This window comes from Sabethes cyaneus, chromosome 2 (assembly GCF_943734655.1).
Source record: "Sabethes cyaneus chromosome 2, idSabCyanKW18_F2, whole genome shotgun sequence".
Lineage (NCBI taxonomy): Eukaryota > Metazoa > Arthropoda > Insecta > Diptera > Culicidae > Sabethes > Sabethes cyaneus.
The window spans coordinates 238,647,031-238,665,036 of record NC_071354.1 but is presented as its reverse complement, the minus strand read 5'-3'; the positions used below and the strand labels follow the sequence as shown (position 1 = coordinate 238,665,036).

Below are 18,006 nucleotides of genomic sequence, written 5' to 3'. Positions count from 1 at the left end.
TTCGACAACTATTGCGACTGTATCTTCCGGTTCCTGTGGTACGATTTCGGCAACTTCTTCCTGAGGTACTTCTTCTCTAGTTTCTTTGCGCACGACTTCCTTTCTTCGAACCTTTGTGATTTTCTTGCTTGCCACTGGCAGTTCAGGTATTTCTTCAACAACAATTATGTCCTGCGGAATAGGTTCACTTTCGAACGGGGCTACTTCCTCAGTAAATTCCACGGTTGTTTCCGGAGACATACCATCCTTCTGGACGGTAATTTCCTCGGTAGTTTCTATCTTATCACCAACTTTCTTCTTTATGATTTTCTTCTTGGTGACCACTTTCGTAGGTTTTTCGCTCGTTACGGTAGATTCAACGAACGAATGCTGCTCCGGTAGCTCCTCTATTACGGCCTGTTCTCCTACAATTGTTTCCACATCAAACTCTTCAACTGTCTTTGATGGTCTCCTAAATTCGACATCTATTTTCTCATATTGCTCCAACTCCGTTTTCTTAACCTCCAAATTCAACAGCCTTTCAATAATATCATCCGTGCTTTCTCCAACTTTCTTAACCGTTTTAACCTTCTTCTTCTTCGGTTTAGGCTTCTCGCTGGTGGTTTCATCAACCGGGATAGCTTCATCCACGGCTGGAACCACTTCTTCAGAAAGTGTAACGGTAGTTTCCGCCGGCTGGTCATCCTCTTGCGTTGTAACCACTTTGACTTCCTCCACTTTATCGCCAGTTCTCTTTTTGATTACCTTCGTCTTCGTAACATGCTTTTTCGGTTTACCCTCTGTGGTTACGGTTTCGACAACTTCCACTTTTTCTGGCATTTCTTCAATGACTATTTGTTCCGGCTGGGCTGGAATCAAAAGCAGTTCCTCCGTTTCCTCCCCAGGTTGTTCCTCGGCTGACGGTAAAGCTTTGACAATTTTTTTCTTTGTAACCTTCTTCTTGATGGTTTCGGTCACCCTTTCCTCTGGAGTGTCTTCAACTATCGGCTCCAATAACGCTTCTTGCGGTTCTATAAACTCCTCACGAACGGTTTCAGTGATTTGTGGCTCCTCGTTGTCCTGCTGAGTGGATATAATTTCCGTTATCTCCACCTTCGGTCCGATCTTCTTTTTAACAATCTTCTTTTTGATAACTTTTGTGCTTGCTTCACCCGAATCAGTCGTGACCGGTTCCATCACGGCCGGATATTCTTCAACCAAAACCTCTTGCACTGGTTTCGGTTTTTTCTTGAATTCAACATCAATTTTTTCATATTCCTCAAGTTCCGTCTTTTTCACTTCCAAGTTCAAGAGACGCTCCAGAATTTCGTCAGTATCGTCTTTAGTTTTGATAGTTTTTATTTTCTTTTGTTTTGGTTTAGTTTTCGACTTCACCGGTCCTTCCGGCAACTCTTCCTCCGTAACTGTTATAACAGTTTCCGGAGCGTTATCATTTTCTTGCACAGTTACTATTTCCACTTGCTCTTCCTTTCCAGCTGATTTCTTCTTCACCACGCGTTTCTTCGTAACAACTCGTTTGCGCTCTCCAGTCTCAGTTACAGTTTCTGTAATCTGGATATCTTCGGGTAGCTCCTCGATTACAGGGGAAGGAATCAGTTCTTCTTTTTCCACAAATTCGGTGACAAATGGCTCAACGGTATCAACTTCAACAGTTACAGTCTCGCTACCTGTCCTAGTGTCAACTCTCTTTTTCTTCACGACCTTACGTTTGGTGCCCTCAATTGTGAATTCAGAAGTTATTGCTTCCTCTTCAGTTGGTTCGATCGACAACACTTCCTCAAGAGGTATGTTTTCGATCTGTTCTTGTATGAGTGTTTGTGTTTGTTTCTTCTTGATGATTTTCTGTGTTTGAACTGGCTGTTGGCATGGCATGGCTGATTCTTCTGATTCTGTCTGTATGCTGTACGGTATGACGGAGTCTGTACAAATATCGAAAACTTAGTTAACATGTAAATTTATGGACAATTTGAAATGTACAGTAATGTGATACGAAGCATGTGATACGAACAAAAAAGAGAAATTAAATACCATCGCTATCAAGTTTACAAGCATACCTGTTACTAGTTGACTATCCACAATTTCCTCGATTTGAACCCCAAGAAGTGATTGTGGAATCGGTAGTGATTCCTCGTCGCTTAGGGATTCTTCCACAACCACACCCTTAGATTCGGTTATTTTCTTGTTTGTAGACTTTATGTATGTTTGTTTGTCATCTGTGCATGTTTCAAATGTTGTAACAAAGATTGGAGTTGTGTGTTCTTGTTGTGTTTCAGCATCTATAATGAAATTACATGTAGTGTCACAAGTTTCGATATGAGAAAAATGGTTATTGAATGAATGCAAATGGACACTCTTACCGTGGGATGGCGCTGTCAATTCTTGTGTATGTGTAGGTGTTTGTGTATGTGTAAGACTTTCGGATATGGTGTCCTCTACAAGATCCTTTCCTGATTTTTTCACAACCACGCGTTTCTTTGGTTTCTTTTCTTTAATAATAACTTCAGCCAACTCTTCAGGAAGCCCTTCGACAATGGCTTCTTGAGGTTCCATGGTAGATGGTTCAAATTCAGTTACTTCCTCGAACGGAATGTCCGATTCGGTGACAGTAACCGTTGTCTGAGGAAGTTGATCATCTTCTTGGACAGTGACGATTTCGGTGACTTGTTCCTTCTTGCCAGCCTTCTTCTTGATGACGCGTTTCTTGACGACTTGTTTCTTTGGCTTGCCTTCTTCGGTGATAACTTCAGTCACCTTCACCTCTTCAGGAAGTTCTTGGACAATGGCTTCTTGAGGTTCAATTTGAGCGGGCTTGAACTCAGTTACCTCCTCGAACGGAATGTCCGATTCGGTGACAGTAACCGTTGTCTGAGGAAGTTGATCATCTTCTTGGACAGTGACGATTTCGGTGACTTGTTCCTTCTTGCCAGCCTTCTTCTTGATGACGCGTTTCTTGACGACTTGTTTCTTTGGCTTGCCTTCTTCGGTGATAACTTCAGTCACCTTCACCTCTTCAGGAAGTTCTTCGATGATGACTTCTTGAGGTTCAATGCGTGAAGGCTTGAACTCAGTTACCTCCTCGAACGGAATGTCCGATTCAGTGACAGTCACCGTTGTCTGAGGAAGTTGATCATCTTCTTGGACAGTGACGATTTCGGTGACTTGCTCCTTCTTGCCAGCCTTCTTCTTGATGACGCGTTTTTTGACGACTTGTTTCTTTGGCTTGCCTTCTTCGGTGATAACTTCAGTCACCTTCACCTCTTCAGGAAGTTCTTGGACAATGGCTTCTTGAGGTTCAATTTGAGCGGGCTTAAACTCAGTTACCTCCTCGAACGGAATGTCCGATTCGGTGACAGTAACCGTTGTCTGAGGAAGTTGATCATCTTCTTGGACAGTGACGATTTCGGTGACTTGCTCCTTCTTGCCAGCCTTCTTCTTGATGACGCGTTTTTTGACGACTTGTTTCTTTGGCTTGCCTTCTTCAGTGATAACTTCAGTCACCTTCACCTCTTCGGGAAGTTCTTGGACAATGGCTTCTTGGGGTTCAATTTGAGCGGGCTTGAACTCAGTTACCTCCTCGAACGGAATGTCCGATTCGGTGACAGTAACCGTTGTCTGAGGAAGTTGATCATCTTCTTGGACAGTGACGATTTCGGTGACTTGCTCCTTCTTGCCAGCCTTCTTCTTGATGACGCGTTTTTTGACGACTTGTTTCTTTGGCTTGCCTTCTTCAGTGATAACTTCAGTCACCTTCACCTCTTCGGGAAGTTCTTGGACAATGGCTTCTTGGGGTTCAATTTGAGCGGGCTTGAACTCAGTTACCTCCTCGAACGGAATGTCCGATTCGGTGACAGTAACCGTTGTCTGAGGAAGTTGATCATCTTCTTGGACAGTGACGATTTCGGTGACTTGCTCCTTCTTGCCAGCCTTCTTCTTGATGACGCGTTTCTTGACGACTTGTTTCTTTGGCTTGCCTTCTTCGGTGATAACTTCAGTCACCTTCACCTCTTCAGGAAGTTCTTGGACAATGGCTTCTTGGGGTTCAATTTGAGCGGGCTTGAACTCAGTTACCTCCTCGAACGGAATGTCCGATTCGGTGACAGTAACCGTTGTCTGAGGAAGTTGATCATCTTCTTGGACAGTGATGATTTCGGTGACTTGCTCCTTCTTCCCAGCCTTCTTCTTGATGACGCGTTTTTTGACGACTTGTTTCTTTGGCTTGCCTTCTTCAGTGATTACTTCAGTCACCTTCACCTCTTCAGGAAGTTCTTGAACAATGGCTTCTTGAGGTTCAATTTGAGCGGGCTTGAAGTCAGTTACCTCCTCGAACGGAATGTCCGATTCGGTGACAGTAACCGTTGTCTGAGGAAGTTGATCATCTTCTTGGACAGTGACGATTTCGGTGACTTGCTCCTTCTTGCCAGCCTTCTTCTTGATGACGCGTTTTTTGACGACTTGTTTCTTTGGCTTGCCTTCTTCAGTGATAACTTCAGTCACCTTCACCTCTTCGGGAAGTTCTTGGACAATGGCTTCTTGGGGTTCAATTTGAGCGGGCTTGAACTCAGTTACCTCCTCGAACGGAATGTCCGATTCGGTGACAGTAACCGTTGTCTGAGGAAGTTGATCATCTTCTTGGACAGTGACGATTTCGGTGACTTGCTCCTTCTTGCCAGCCTTCTTCTTGATGACGCGTTTTTTGACGACTTGTTTCTTTGGCTTGCCTTCTTCAGTGATAACTTCAGTCACCTTCACCTCTTCGGGAAGTTCTTGGACAATGGCTTCTTGGGGTTCAATTTGAGCGGGCTTGAACTCAGTTACCTCCTCGAACGGAATGTCCGATTCGGTGACAGTAACCGTTGTCTGAGGAAGTTGATCATCTTCTTGGACAGTGACGATTTCGGTGACTTGTTCCTTCTTGCCAGCCTTCTTCTTGATGACGCGTTTCTTGACGACTTGTTTCTTTGGCTTGCCTTCTTCGGTGATAACTTCAGTCACCTTCACCTCTTCAGGAAGTTCTTGGACAATGGCTTCTTGGGGTTCAATTTGAGCGGGCTTGAACTCAGTTACCTCCTCGAACGGAATGTCCGATTCGGTGACAGTAACCGTTGTCTGAGGAAGTTGATCATCTTCTTGGACAGTGATGATTTCGGTGACTTGCTCCTTCTTGCCAGCCTTCTTCTTGATGACGCGTTTTTTGACGACTTGTTTCTTTGGCTTGCCTTCTTCAGTGATAACTTCAGTCACCTTCACCTCTTCGGGAAGTTCTTGGACAATGGCTTCTTGGGGTTCAATTTGAGCGGGCTTGAACTCAGTTACCTCCTCGAACGGAATGTCCGATTCGGTGACAGTAACCGTTGTCTGAGGAAGTTGATCATCTTCTTGGACAGTGACGATTTCGGTGACTTGCTCCTTCTTGCCAGCCTTCTTCTTGATGACGCGTTTTTTGACGACTTGTTTCTTTGGCTTGCCTTCTTCAGTGATAACTTCAGTCACCTTCACCTCTTCGGGAAGTTCTTGGACAATGGCTTCTTGGGGTTCAATTTGAGCGGGCTTGAACTCAGTTACCTCCTCGAACGGAATGTCCGATTCGGTGACAGTAACCGTTGTCTGAGGAAGTTGATCATCTTCTTGGACAGTGACGATTTCGGTGACTTGTTCCTTCTTGCCAGCCTTCTTCTTGATGACGCGTTTCTTGACGACTTGTTTCTTTGGCTTGCCTTCTTCGGTGATAACTTCAGTCACCTTCACCTCTTCAGGAAGTTCTTGGACAATGGCTTCTTGGGGTTCAATTTGAGCGGGCTTGAACTCAGTTACCTCCTCGAACGGAATGTCCGATTCGGTGACAGTAACCGTTGTCTGAGGAAGTTGATCATCTTCTTGGACAGTGATGATTTCGGTGACTTGCTCCTTCTTGCCAGCCTTCTTCTTGATGACGCGTTTCTTGACGACTTGTTTCTTTGGCTTGCCTTCTTCGGTGATAACTTCAGTCACCTTCACCTCTTCAGGAAGTTCTTGGACAATGGCTTCTTGGGGTTCAATTGGAGCGGGCTTGAACTCAGTTACCTCCTCGAACGGAATGTCCGATTCGGTGACAGTAACCGTTGTCTGAGGAAGTTGATCATCTTCTTGGACAGTGACGATTTCGGTGACTTGTTCCTTCTTGCCAGCCTTCTTCTTGATGACGCGTTTCTTGACGACTTGTTTCTTTGGCTTGCCTTCTTCGGTGATAACTTCAGTCACCTTCACCTCTTCAGGAAGTTCTTGGACAATGGCTTCTTGGGGTTCAATTTGAGCGGGCTTGAACTCAGTTACCTCCTCGAACGGAATGTCCGATTCGGTGACAGTAACCGTTGTCTGAGGAAGTTGATCATCTTCTTGGACAGTGATGATTTCGGTGACTTGCTCCTTCTTGCCAGCCTTCTTCTTGATGACGCGTTTCTTGACGACTTGTTTCTTTGGCTTGCCTTCTTCGGTGATAACTTCAGTCACCTTCACCTCTTCAGGAAGTTCTTGGATGATGGCTTCTTGAGGTTCAATGCGTGAAGGCTTGAACTCAGTTACCTCCTCGAACGGAATGTCCGATTCAGTGACAGTAACCGTTGTCTGAGGAAGTTGATCATCTTCTTGGACAGTGACGATTTCGGTGACTTGCTCCTTCTTGCCAGCCTTCTTCTTGATGACGCGTTTTTTGACGACTTGTTTCTTTGGCTTGCCTTCTTCAGTGATAACTTCAGTCACCTTCACCTCTTCGGGAAGTTCTTGGACAATGGCTTCTTGGGGTTCAATTTGAGCGGGCTTGAACTCAGTTACCTCCTCGAACGGAATGTCCGATTCGGTGACAGTAACCGTTGTCTGAGGAAGTTGATCATCTTCTTGGACAGTGACGATTTCGGTGACTTGCTCCTTCTTGCCAGCCTTCTTCTTGATGACGCGTTTCTTGACGACTTGTTTCTTTGGCTTGCCTTCTTCGGTGATAACTTCAGTCACCTTCACCTCTTCAGGAAGTTCTTGGACAATGGCTTCTTGGGGTTCAATTGGAGCGGGCTTGAACTCAGTTACCTCCTCGAACGGAATGTCCGATTCGGTGACAGTAACCGTTGTCTGAGGAAGTTGATCATCTTCTTGGACAGTGATGATTTCGGTGACTTGCTCCTTCTTGCCAGCCTTCTTCTTGATGACGCGTTTTTTGACGACTTGTTTCTTTGGCTTGCCTTCTTCAGTGATTACTTCAGTCACCTTCACCTCTTCAGGAAGTTCTTGAACAATGGCTTCTTGAGGTTCAATTTGAGCGGGCTTGAACTCAGTTACCTCCTCGAACGGAATGTCCGATTCGGTGACAGTAACCGTTGTCTGAAGAAGTTGATCATCTTCTTGGACAGTGACGATTTCGGTGACTTGCTCCTTCTTGCCAGCCTTCTTCTTGATGACGCGTTTTTTGACGACTTGTTTCTTTGGCTTGCCTTCTTCAGTGATAACTTCAGTCACCTTCACCTCTTCGGGAAGTTCTTGGACAATGGCTTCTTGGGGTTCAATTTGAGCGGGCTTGAACTCAGTTACCTCCTCGAACGGAATGTCCGATTCGGTGACAGTAACCGTTGTCTGAGGAAGTTGATCATCTTCTTGGACAGTGACGATTTCGGTGACTTGCTCCTTCTTGCCAGCCTTCTTCTTGATGACGCGTTTCTTGACGACTTGTTTCTTTGGCTTGCCTTCTTCGGTGATAACTTCAGTCTCCTTCACCTCTTCAGGAAGTTCTTGGACAATGGCTTCTTGGGGTTCAATTTGAGCGGGCTTGAACTCAGTTACCTCCTCGAACGGAATGTCCGATTCGGTGACAGTAACCGTTGTCTGAGGAAGTTGATCATCTTCTTGGACAGTGATGATTTCGGTGACTTGCTCCTTCTTGCCAGCCTTCTTCTTGATGACGCGTTTTTTGACGACTTGTTTCTTTGGCTTGCCTTCTTCAGTGATTACTTCAGTCACCTTCACCTCTTCAGGAAGTTCTTGAACAATGGCTTCTTGAGGTTCAATTTGAGCGGGCTTGAACTCAGTTACCTCCTCGAACGGAATGTCCGATTCGGTGACAGTAACCGTTGTCTGAGGAAGTTGATCATCTTCTTGGACAGTGACGATTTCGGTGACTTGTTCCTTCTTGCCAGCCTTCTTCTTGATGACGCGTTTTTTGACGACTTGTTTCTTTGGCTTGCCTTCTTCAGTGATAACTTCAGTCACCTTCACCTCTTCGGGAAGTTCTTGGACAATGGCTTCTTGGGGTTCAATTTGAGCGGGCTTGAACTCAGTTACCTCCTCGAACGGAATGTCCGATTCGGTGACAGTAACCGTTGTCTGAGGAAGTTGATCATCTTCTTGGACAGTGACGATTTCGGTGACTTGCTCCTTCTTGCCAGCCTTCTTCTTGATGACGCGTTTCTTGACGACTTGTTTCTTTGGCTTGCCTTCTTCGGTGATAACTTCAGTCACCTTCACCTCTTCAGGAAGTTCTTGGACAATGGCTTCTTGGGGTTCAATTTGAGCGGGCTTGAACTCAGTTACCTCCTCGAACGGAATGTCCGATTCGGTGACAGTAACCGTTGTCTGAGGAAGTTGATCATCTTCTTGGACAGTGATGATTTCGGTGACTTGCTCCTTCTTGCCAGCCTTCTTCTTGATGACGCGTTTCTTGACGACTTGTTTCTTTGGCTTGCCTTCTTCGGTGATAACTTCAGTCACCTTCACCTCTTCAGGAAGTTCTTGGATGATGGCTTCTTGAGGTTCAATGCGTGAAGGCTTGAACTCAGTTACCTCCTCGAACGGAATGTCCGATTCAGTGACAGTAACCGTTGTCTGAGGAAGTTGATCATCTTCTTGGACAGTGATGATTTCGGTGACTTGTTCCTTCTTGCCAGCCTTCTTCTTGATGACGCGTTTTTTGACGACTTGTTTCTTTGGCTTGCCTTCTTCAGTGATAACTTCAGTCACCTTCACCTCTTCAGGAAGTTCTTGGACAATGGCTTCTTGAGGTTCAATTTGAGCGGGCTTGAACTCAGTTACCTCCTCGAACGGAATGTCCGATTCAGTGACAGTAACCGTTGTCTGAGGAAGTTGATCATCTTCTTGGACAGTGATGATTTCGGTGACTTGCTCCTTCTTGCCAGCCTTCTTCTTGATGACGCGTTTCTTGACGACTTGTTTCTTTGGCTTGCCTTCTTCGGTGATAACTTCAGTCACCTTCACCTCTTCAGGAAGTTCTTGGATGATGGCTTCTTGAGGTTCAATGCGTGAAGGCTTGAACTCAGTTACGTCCTCGAACGGAATGTCCGATTCGGTGACAGTAACCGTTGTCTGAGGAAGTTGATCATCTTCTTGGACAGTGACGATTTCGGTGACTTGCTCCTTCTTGCCAGCCTTCTTCTTGATGACGCGTTTTTTGACGACTTGTTTCTTTGGCTTGCCTTCTTCAGTGATAACTTCAGTCACCTTCACCTCTTCAGGAAGTTCTTGGACAATGGCTTCTTGAGGTTCAATTTGAGCGGGCTTGAACTCAGTTACCTCCTCGAACGGAATGTCCGATTCGGTGACAGTAACCGTTGTCTGAGGAAGTTGATCATCTTCTTGGACAGTGACGATTTCGGTGACTTGTTCCTTCTTGCCAGCCTTCTTCTTGATGACGCGTTTTTTGACGACTTGTTTCTTTGGCTTGCCTTCTTCAGTGATAACTTCAGTCACCTTCACCTCTTCAGGAAGTTCTTGGACAATGGCTTCTTGAGGTTCAATTTGAGCGGGCTTGAACTCAGTTACCTCCTCGAACGGAATGTCCGATTCAGTGACAGTAACCGTTGTCTGAGGAAGTTGATCATCTTCTTGGACAGTGATGATTTCGGTGACTTGCTCCTTCTTGCCAGCCTTCTTCTTGATGACGCGTTTCTTGACGACTTGTTTCTTTGGCTTGCCTTCTTCGGTGATAACTTCAGTCACCTTCACCTCTTCAGGAAGTTCTTGGATGATGGCTTCTTGAGGTTCAATGCGTGAAGGCTTGAACTCAGTTACCTCCTCGAACGGAATGTCCGATTCAGTGACAGTAACCGTTGTCTGAGGAAGTTGATCATCTTCTTGGACAGTGACGATTTCGGTGACTTGCTCCTTCTTGCCAGCCTTCTTCTTGATGACGCGTTTCTTGACGACTTGTTTCTTTGGCTTGCCTTCTTCGGTGATAACTTCAGTCACCTTCACCTCTTCAGGAAGTTCTTGGATGATGGCTTCTTGAGGTTCAATGCGTGAAGGCTTGAACTCAGTTACCTCCTCGAACGGAATGTCCGATTCAGTGACAGTAACCGTTGTCTGAGGAAGTTGATCATCTTCTTGGACAGTGACGATTTCGGTGACTTGCTCCTTCTTGCCAGCCTTCTTCTTGATGACGCGTTTTTTGACGACTTGTTTCTTTGGCTTGCCTTCTTCGGTGATAACTTCAGTCACCTTCACCTCTTCAGGAAGTTCTTGGACAATAGCTTCTTGAGGTTCAATTTGAGCGGGCTTGAACTCAGTTACCTCCTCGAACGGAATGTCCGATTCAGTGACAGTAACCGTTGTCTGAGGAAGTTGATCATCTTCTTGGACAGTGATGATTTCGGTGACTTGTTCCTTCTTGCCAGCCTTCTTCTTGATGACGCGTTTCTTGACGACTTGTTTCTTTGGCTTGCCTTCTTCGGTGATAACTTCAGTCACCTTCACCTCTTCAGGAAGTTCTTGGATGATGGCTTCTTGAGGTTCAATGCGTGAAGGCTTGAACTCAGTTACCTCCTCGAACGGAATGTCCGATTCAGTGACAGTAACCGTTGTCTGAGGAAGTTCATCATCTTCTTGGACAGTGACGATTTCGGTGACTTGTTCCTTCTTTCCAGCCTTCTTCTTGATGACGCGTTTCTTGACGACTTGTTTCTTTGGCTTGCCTTCTTCGGTGATAACTTCAGTCACCTTCACCTCTTCAGGAAGTTCTTGGACAATGGCTTCTTGAGGTTCAATGCGAGAAGGCTTGAACTCAGTTACCTCCTCGAAAGGAATGTCAGATTCGGTGACAGTAACCGTTGTCTGAGGAAGTTGATCATCTTCTTGGACAGTGACGATTTCGGTGACTTGTTCCTTCTTGCCAGCCTTCTTCTTGATGACGCGTTTCTTGACGACTTGTTTCTTTGGCTTGCCTTCTTCGGTGATAACTTCAGTCACCTTCACCTCTTCAGGAAGTTCTTGGACAATAGCTTCTTGAGGTTCAATTTGAGCGGGCTTGAACTCAGTTACCTCCTCGAACGGAATGTCCGATTCGGTGACAGTAACCGTTGTCTGAGGAAGTTGATCATCTTCTTGGACAGTGATGATTTCGGTGACTTGCTCCTTCTTGCCAGCCTTCTTCTTGATGACGCGTTTTTTGACGACTTGTTTCTTTGGCTTGCCTTCTTCGGTGATAACTTCAGTCACCTTCACCTCTTCAGGAAGTTCTTGGACAATGGCTTCTTGAGGTTCAATGCGTGAAGGCTTGAACTCAGTTACCTCCTCGAACGGAATGTCCGATTCGGTGACAGTAACCGTTGTCTGAGGAAGTTGATCATCTTCTTGGACAGTGACGATTTCGGTGACTTGCTCCTTCTTGCCAGCCTTCTTCTTGATGACGCGTTTTTTGACGACTTGTTTCTTTGGCTTGCCTTCTTCGGTGATAACTTCAGTCACCTTCACCTCTTCAGGAAGTTCTTGGACAATAGCTTCTTGAGGTTCAATTTGAGCGGGCTTGAACTCAGTTACCTCCTCGAACGGAATGTCCGATTCGGTGACAGTAACCGTTGTCTGAGGAAGTTGATCATCTTCTTGGACAGTGATGATTTCGGTGACTTGCTCCTTCTTGCCAGCCTTCTTCTTGATGACGCGTTTTTTGACGACTTGTTTCTTTGGCTTGCCTTCTTCGGTGATAACTTCAGTCACCTTCACCTCTTCAGGAAGTTCTTGGACAATGGCTTCTTGGGGTTCAATTTGAGCGGGCTTAAACTCAGTTACCTCCTCGAACGGAATGTCCGATTCGGTGACAGTAACCGTTGTCTGAGGAAGTTGATCATCTTCTTGGACAGTGATGATTTCGGTGACTTGCTCCTTCTTGCCAGCCTTCTTCTTGATGACGCGTTTTTTGACGACTTGTTTCTTTGGCTTGCCTTCTTCGGTGATAACTTCAGTCACCTTCACCTCTTCAGGAAGTTCTTGGACAATAGCTTCTTGAGGTTCAATTTGAGCGGGCTTGAACTCAGTTACCTCCTCGAACGGAATGTCCGATTCAGTGACAGTAACCGTTGTCTGAGGAAGTTGATCATCTTCTTGGACAGTGATGATTTCGGTGACTTGTTCCTTCTTTCCAGCCTTCTTCTTGATGACTCGTTTCTTGACGACTTGTTTCTTTGGCTTGCCTTCTTCGGTGATAACTTCAGTCACCTTCACCTCTTCAGGAAGTTCTTGGACAATGGCTTCTTGAGGTTCAATTTGAGCGGGCTTGAACTCAGTTACCTCCTCGAACGGAATGTCCGATTCGGTGACAGTAACCGTTGTCTGAGGAAGTTGATCATCTTCTTGGACAGTGATGATTTCGGTGACTTGCTCCTTCTTGCCAGCCTTCTTCTTGATGACGCGTTTTTTGACGACTTGTTTCTTTGGCTTGCCTTCTTCGGTGATAACTTCAGTCACCTTCACCTCTTCAGGAAGTTCTTGGACAATGGCTTCTTGAGGTTCAATTTGAGCGGGCTTAAACTCAGTTACCTCCTCGAACGGAATGTCCGATTCGGTGACAGTAACCGTTGTCTGAGGAAGTTGATCATCTTCTTGGACAGTGACGATTTCGGTGACTTGTTCCTTCTTGCCAGCCTTCTTCTTGATGACGCGTTTCTTGACGACTTGTTTCTTTGGCTTGCCTTCTTCGGTGATAACTTCAGTCACCTTCACCTCTTCAGGAAGTTCTTGGATGATGGCTTCTTGAGGTTTAATGCGTGAAGGCTTGAACTCAGTTACCTCCTCGAACGGAATGTCCGATTCGGTGACAGTAACCGTTGTCTGAGGAAGTTGATCATCTTCTTGGACAGTGACGATTTCGGTGACTTGTTCCTTCTTGCCAGCCTTCTTCTTGATGACGCGTTTCTTGACGACTTGTTTCTTTGGCTTGCCTTCTTCGGTTATAACTTCAGTCACCTTCACCTCTTCAGGAAGTTCTTGGATGATGGCTTCTTGAGGTTCAATGCGTGAAGGCTTGAACTCAGTTACCTCCTCGAACGGAATGTCCGATTCGGTGACAGTAACCGTTGTCTGAGGAAGTTGATCATCTTCTTGGACAGTGACGATTTCGGTGACTTGTTCCTTCTTGCCAGCCTTCTTCTTGATGACGCGTTTTTTAACGACCTGTTTCTTTGGCTTGCCCTCTTCGGTGATAACTTCAGTCACCTTCACCTCTTCAGGAAGCTCTTGGATGATGGCTTCTTGAGGTTCAATGCGTGAAGGCTTGAACTCAGTTACCTCCTCGAACGGAATGTCCGATTCGGTGACAGTAACCGTTGTCTGAGGAAGTTGATCATCTTCTTGGACAGTGATGATTTCGGTGACTTGCTCCTTCTTGCCAGCCTTCTTCTTGATGACGCGTTTTTTGACGACTTGTTTCTTTGGTTTGCCTTCTTCAGTGATAACTTCAGTCACCTTCACCTCTTCAGGAAGTTCTTGGACAATGGCTTCTTGAGGTTCAATTTGAGCGGGCTTAAATTCAGTTACCTCCTCGAACGGAATGTCCGATTCGGTGACAGTAACCGTTGTCTGAGGAAGTTGATCATCTTCTTGGACAGTGACGATTTCGGTGACTTGTTCCTTCTTGCCAGCCTTCTTCTTGATGACGCGTTTCTTGACGACTTGTTTCTTTGGCTTGCCTTCTTCGGTGATAACTTCAGTCACCTTCACCTCTTCAGGAAGTTCTTGGATGATGGCTTCTTGAGGTTCGATTTGAGCGGGCTTGAACTCAGTTACCTCCTCGAACGGAATGTCCGATTCGGTGACAGTAACCGTTGTCTGTGGAAGTTGATCATCTTCTTGGACAGTGACGATTTCGGTGACTTGTTCCTTCTTGCCAGCCTTCTTCTTGATGACGCGTTTCTTGACGACTTGTTTCTTTGGCTTGCCTTCTTCGGTGATAACTTCAGTCACCTTCACCTCTTCAGGAAGTTCTTGGACAATGGCTTCTTGAGGTTCAATTTGAGCGGGCTTAAACTCAGTTACCTCCTCGAACGGAATGTCCGATTCGGTGACAGTAACCGTTGTCTGAGGAAGTTGATCATCTTCTTGGACAGTGACGATTTCGGTGACTTGTTCCTTCTTGCCAGCCTTCTTCTTGATGACGCGTTTCTTGACGACTTGTTTCTTTGGCTTGCCTTCTTCGGTGATAACTTCAGTCACCTTCACCTCTTCAGGAAGTTCTTGGACAATGGCTTCTTGAGGTTCAATTTGAGCGGGCTTGAACTCAGTTACCTCCTCGAACGGAATGTCCGATTCGGTGACAGTAACCGTTGTCTGAGGAAGTTGATCATCTTCTTGGACAGTGACGATTTCGGTGACTTGTTCCTTCTTGCCAGCCTTCTTCTTGATGACGCGTTTCTTGACGACTTGTTTCTTTGGCTTGCCTTCTTCGGCGATAACTTCAGTCACCTTCACCTCTTCAGGAAGTTCTTGGACAATGGCTTCTTGAGGTTCAATTTGAGCGGGCTTGAACTCAGTTACCTCCTCGAACGGAATGTCCGATTCGGTGACAGTAACCGTTGTCTGAGGAAGTTGATCATCTTCTTGGACAGTGACGATTTCGGTGACTTGTTCCTTCTTGCCAGCCTTCTTCTTGATGACGCGTTTCTGTATGACTTGTTTCTTTGGCTTGCCTTCTTCGGTGATAACTTCAGTCACCTTCACCTCTTCAGGAAGTTCTTGGACAATGGCTTCTTGAGGTTCAATTTGAGCGGGCTTGAACTCAGTTACCTCCTCGAACGGAATGTCCGATTCGGTGACAGTAACCGTTGTCTGAGGAAGTTGATCATCTTCTTGGACAGTGACGATTTCGGTGACTTGTTCCTTCTTGCCAGCCTTCTTCTTGATGACACGTTTCTTGACGACTTGTTTCTTTGGCTTGCCTTCTTCGGTGATAACTTCAGTCACCTTCACCTCTTCAGGAAATTCTTGGATAGTGGCTTCTTGAGGTTCAATTTGAGCGGGCTTGAACTCAGTTACCTCCTCGAACGGAATGTCCGATTCGGTGACAGTAACCGTTGTCTGAGGAAGTTGATCATCTTCTTGGACGGTGACGATTTCGGTGACTTGTTCCTTCTTGCCAGCCTTCTTCTTGATGATGCGTTTCTTGACGACTTGTTTCTTTGGCTTGCCTTCTTCGGTGATAACTTCAGTCACCTTCACCTCTTCAGGAAGTTCTTGGACAATGGCTTCTTGAGGTTCAATTTGAGCGGGCTTAAACTCAGTTACCTCCTCGAACGGAATGTCCGATTCGGTGACAGTAACCGTTGTCTGAGGAAGTTGATCATCTTCTTGGACAGTGACGATTTCGGTGACTTGTTCCTTCTTGCCAGCCTTCTTCTTGATGACGCGTTTCTTGACGACTTGTTTCTTTGGCTTGCCTTCTTCGGTGATAACTTCAGTCACCTTCACCTCTTCAGGAAGTTCTTGGACAATGGCTTCTTGAGGTTCAATTTGAGCGGGCTTAAACTCAGTTACCTCCTCGAACGGAATGTCCGATTCGGTGACAGTAACCGTTGTCTGAGGAAGTTGATCATCTTCTTGGACAGTGACGATTTCGGTGACTTGTTCCTTCTTGCCAGCCTTCTTCTTGATGACGCGTTTCTTGACGACTTGTTTCTTTGGCTTGCCTTCTTCGGTGATAACTTCAGTCACCTTCACCTCTTCAGGAAGTTCTTGGACAATGGCTTCTTGAGGTTCAATTTGAGCGGGCTTGAACTCAGTTACCTCCTCGAACGGAATGTCCGATTCGGTGACAGTAACCGTTGTCTGAGGAAGTTGATCATCTTCTTGGACAGTGACGATTTCGGTGACTTGTTCCTTCTTGCCAGCCTTCTTCTTGATGACGCGTTTCTGTATGACTTGTTTCTTTGGCTTGCCTTCTTCGGTGATAACTTCAGTCACCTTCACCTCTTCAGGAAGTTCTTGGACAATGGCTTCTTGAGGTTCAATTTGAGCGGGCTTGAACTCAGTTACCTCCTCGAACGGAATGTCCGATTCGGTGACAGTAACCGTTGTCTGAGGAAGTTGATCATCTTCTTGGACAGTGACGATTTCGGTGACTTGTTCCTTCTTGCCAGCCTTCTTCTTGATGACGCGTTTCTTGACGACTTGTTTCTTTGGCTTGCCTTCTTCGGTGATAACTTCAGTCACCTTCACCTCTTCAGGAAATTCTTGGATAGTGGCTTCTTGAGGTTCAATTTGAGCGGGCTTGAACTCAGTTACCTCCTCGAACGGAATGTCCGATTCGGTGACAGTAACCGTTGTCTGAGGAAGTTGATCATCTTCTTGGACGGTGACGATTTCGGTGACTTGTTCCTTCTTGCCAGCCTTCTTCTTGATGATGCGTTTCTTGACGACTTGTTTCTTTGGCTTGCCTTCTTCGGTGATAACTTCAGTCACCTTCACCTCTTCAGGAAGTTCTTGGACAATGGCTTCTTGAGGTTCAATTTGAGCGGGCTTAAACTCAGTTACCTCCTCGAACGGAATGTCCGATTCGGTGACAGTAACCGTTGTCTGAGGAAGTTGATCATCTTCTTGGACAGTGACGATTTCGGTGACTTGTTCCTTCTTGCCAGCCTTCTTCTTGATGACGCGTTTCTTGACGACTTGTTTCTTTGGCTTGCCTTCTTCGGTGATAACTTCAGTCACCTTCACCTCTTCAGGAAGTTCTTGGACAATGGCTTCTTGGGGTTCAATTTGAGCGGGCTTGAACTCAGTTACCTCCTCGAACGGAATGTCCGATTCGGTGACAGTAACCGTTGTCTGAGGAAGTTGATCATCTTCTTGGACAGTGACGATTTCGGTGACTTGTTCCTTCTTGCCAGCCTTCTTCTTGATGACGCGTTTCTTGACGACTTGTTTCTTTGGCTTGCCTTCTTCGGTGATAACTTCAGTCACCTTCACCTCTTCAGGAAGTTCTTGGACAATGGCTTCTTGAGGTTCAATTTGAGCGGGCTTGAACTCAGTTACCTCCTCGAACGGAATGTCCGATTCGGTGACAGTAACCGTTGTCTGAGGAAGTTGATCATCTTCTTGGACAGTGACGATTTCGGTGACTTGTTCCTTCTTGCCAGCCTTCTTCTTGATGACGCGTTTCTTGACGACTTGTTTCTTTGGCTTGCCTTCTTCAGTGATAACTTCAGTCACCTTTACCTCTTCAGGAAGTTCTTGGACAATGGCTTCTTGAGGTTCAATTTGAGCGGGCTTGAACTCAGTTACCTCCTCGAACGGAATGTCCGATTCGGTGACAGTAACCGTTGTCTGAGGTAGTTGATCATCTTCTTGGACAGTAACGATTTCGGTGACCTGTTCTTTCTTGCCAGCCTTTTTCTTGATGACGCGTTTCTTGACGACTTGTTTCTTCCGTATGCCTTCTTCGGTGATAACTTCAGTCACTTTGACCTCTTCAGGCATTTCTTCTACGATTGTTTTTTGTTGATCTTGTGTGACATGTTTTTTCTTGTTAATAACGAAGGTTACTTCCTCGTGACTTTGTTGTGTGGTTTGTTGTTCTTCATGTGTTTCTTGTATTTCTGTGTCTTCGTGTTGTGCTTGTCTGGTTGTTTGTGTGTGTATAGACAATGTTGCTGTGTGATCTGTTGGGAGAGTTATTTTAATAAGTGTGTTAGTTTTTTTTGTATGTAGTATTGGAGTGTTATAAATATTTTGATAAATTTTGGAATGTTCCGTTTATGTATATTATTGGAATGT

General features: G+C 45.7%; 1 protein-coding gene across 1 annotated transcript in view; it reads right to left on the bottom strand.

Annotated features, from left to right (window-relative positions):
* Positions 1–18,006, bottom strand: part of LOC128736814 (titin) — a 251,582-nt gene that overhangs the window by 16,883 nt on the left and 216,693 nt on the right. The window contains exons 33-37 of the mRNA XM_053831305.1: positions 16,453–17,891; positions 12,961–13,209; positions 12,667–12,686; positions 1,117–1,141; positions 550–924 (exon numbers count right to left, since the gene is read on the bottom strand). Coding sequence (XP_053687280.1) covers positions 550–924; positions 1,117–1,141; positions 12,667–12,686; positions 12,961–13,209; positions 16,453–17,891 — 2,108 coding nt within the window. The remainder of the gene's footprint in view (positions 1–549; positions 925–1,116; positions 1,142–12,666; positions 12,687–12,960; positions 13,210–16,452; positions 17,892–18,006) is intronic.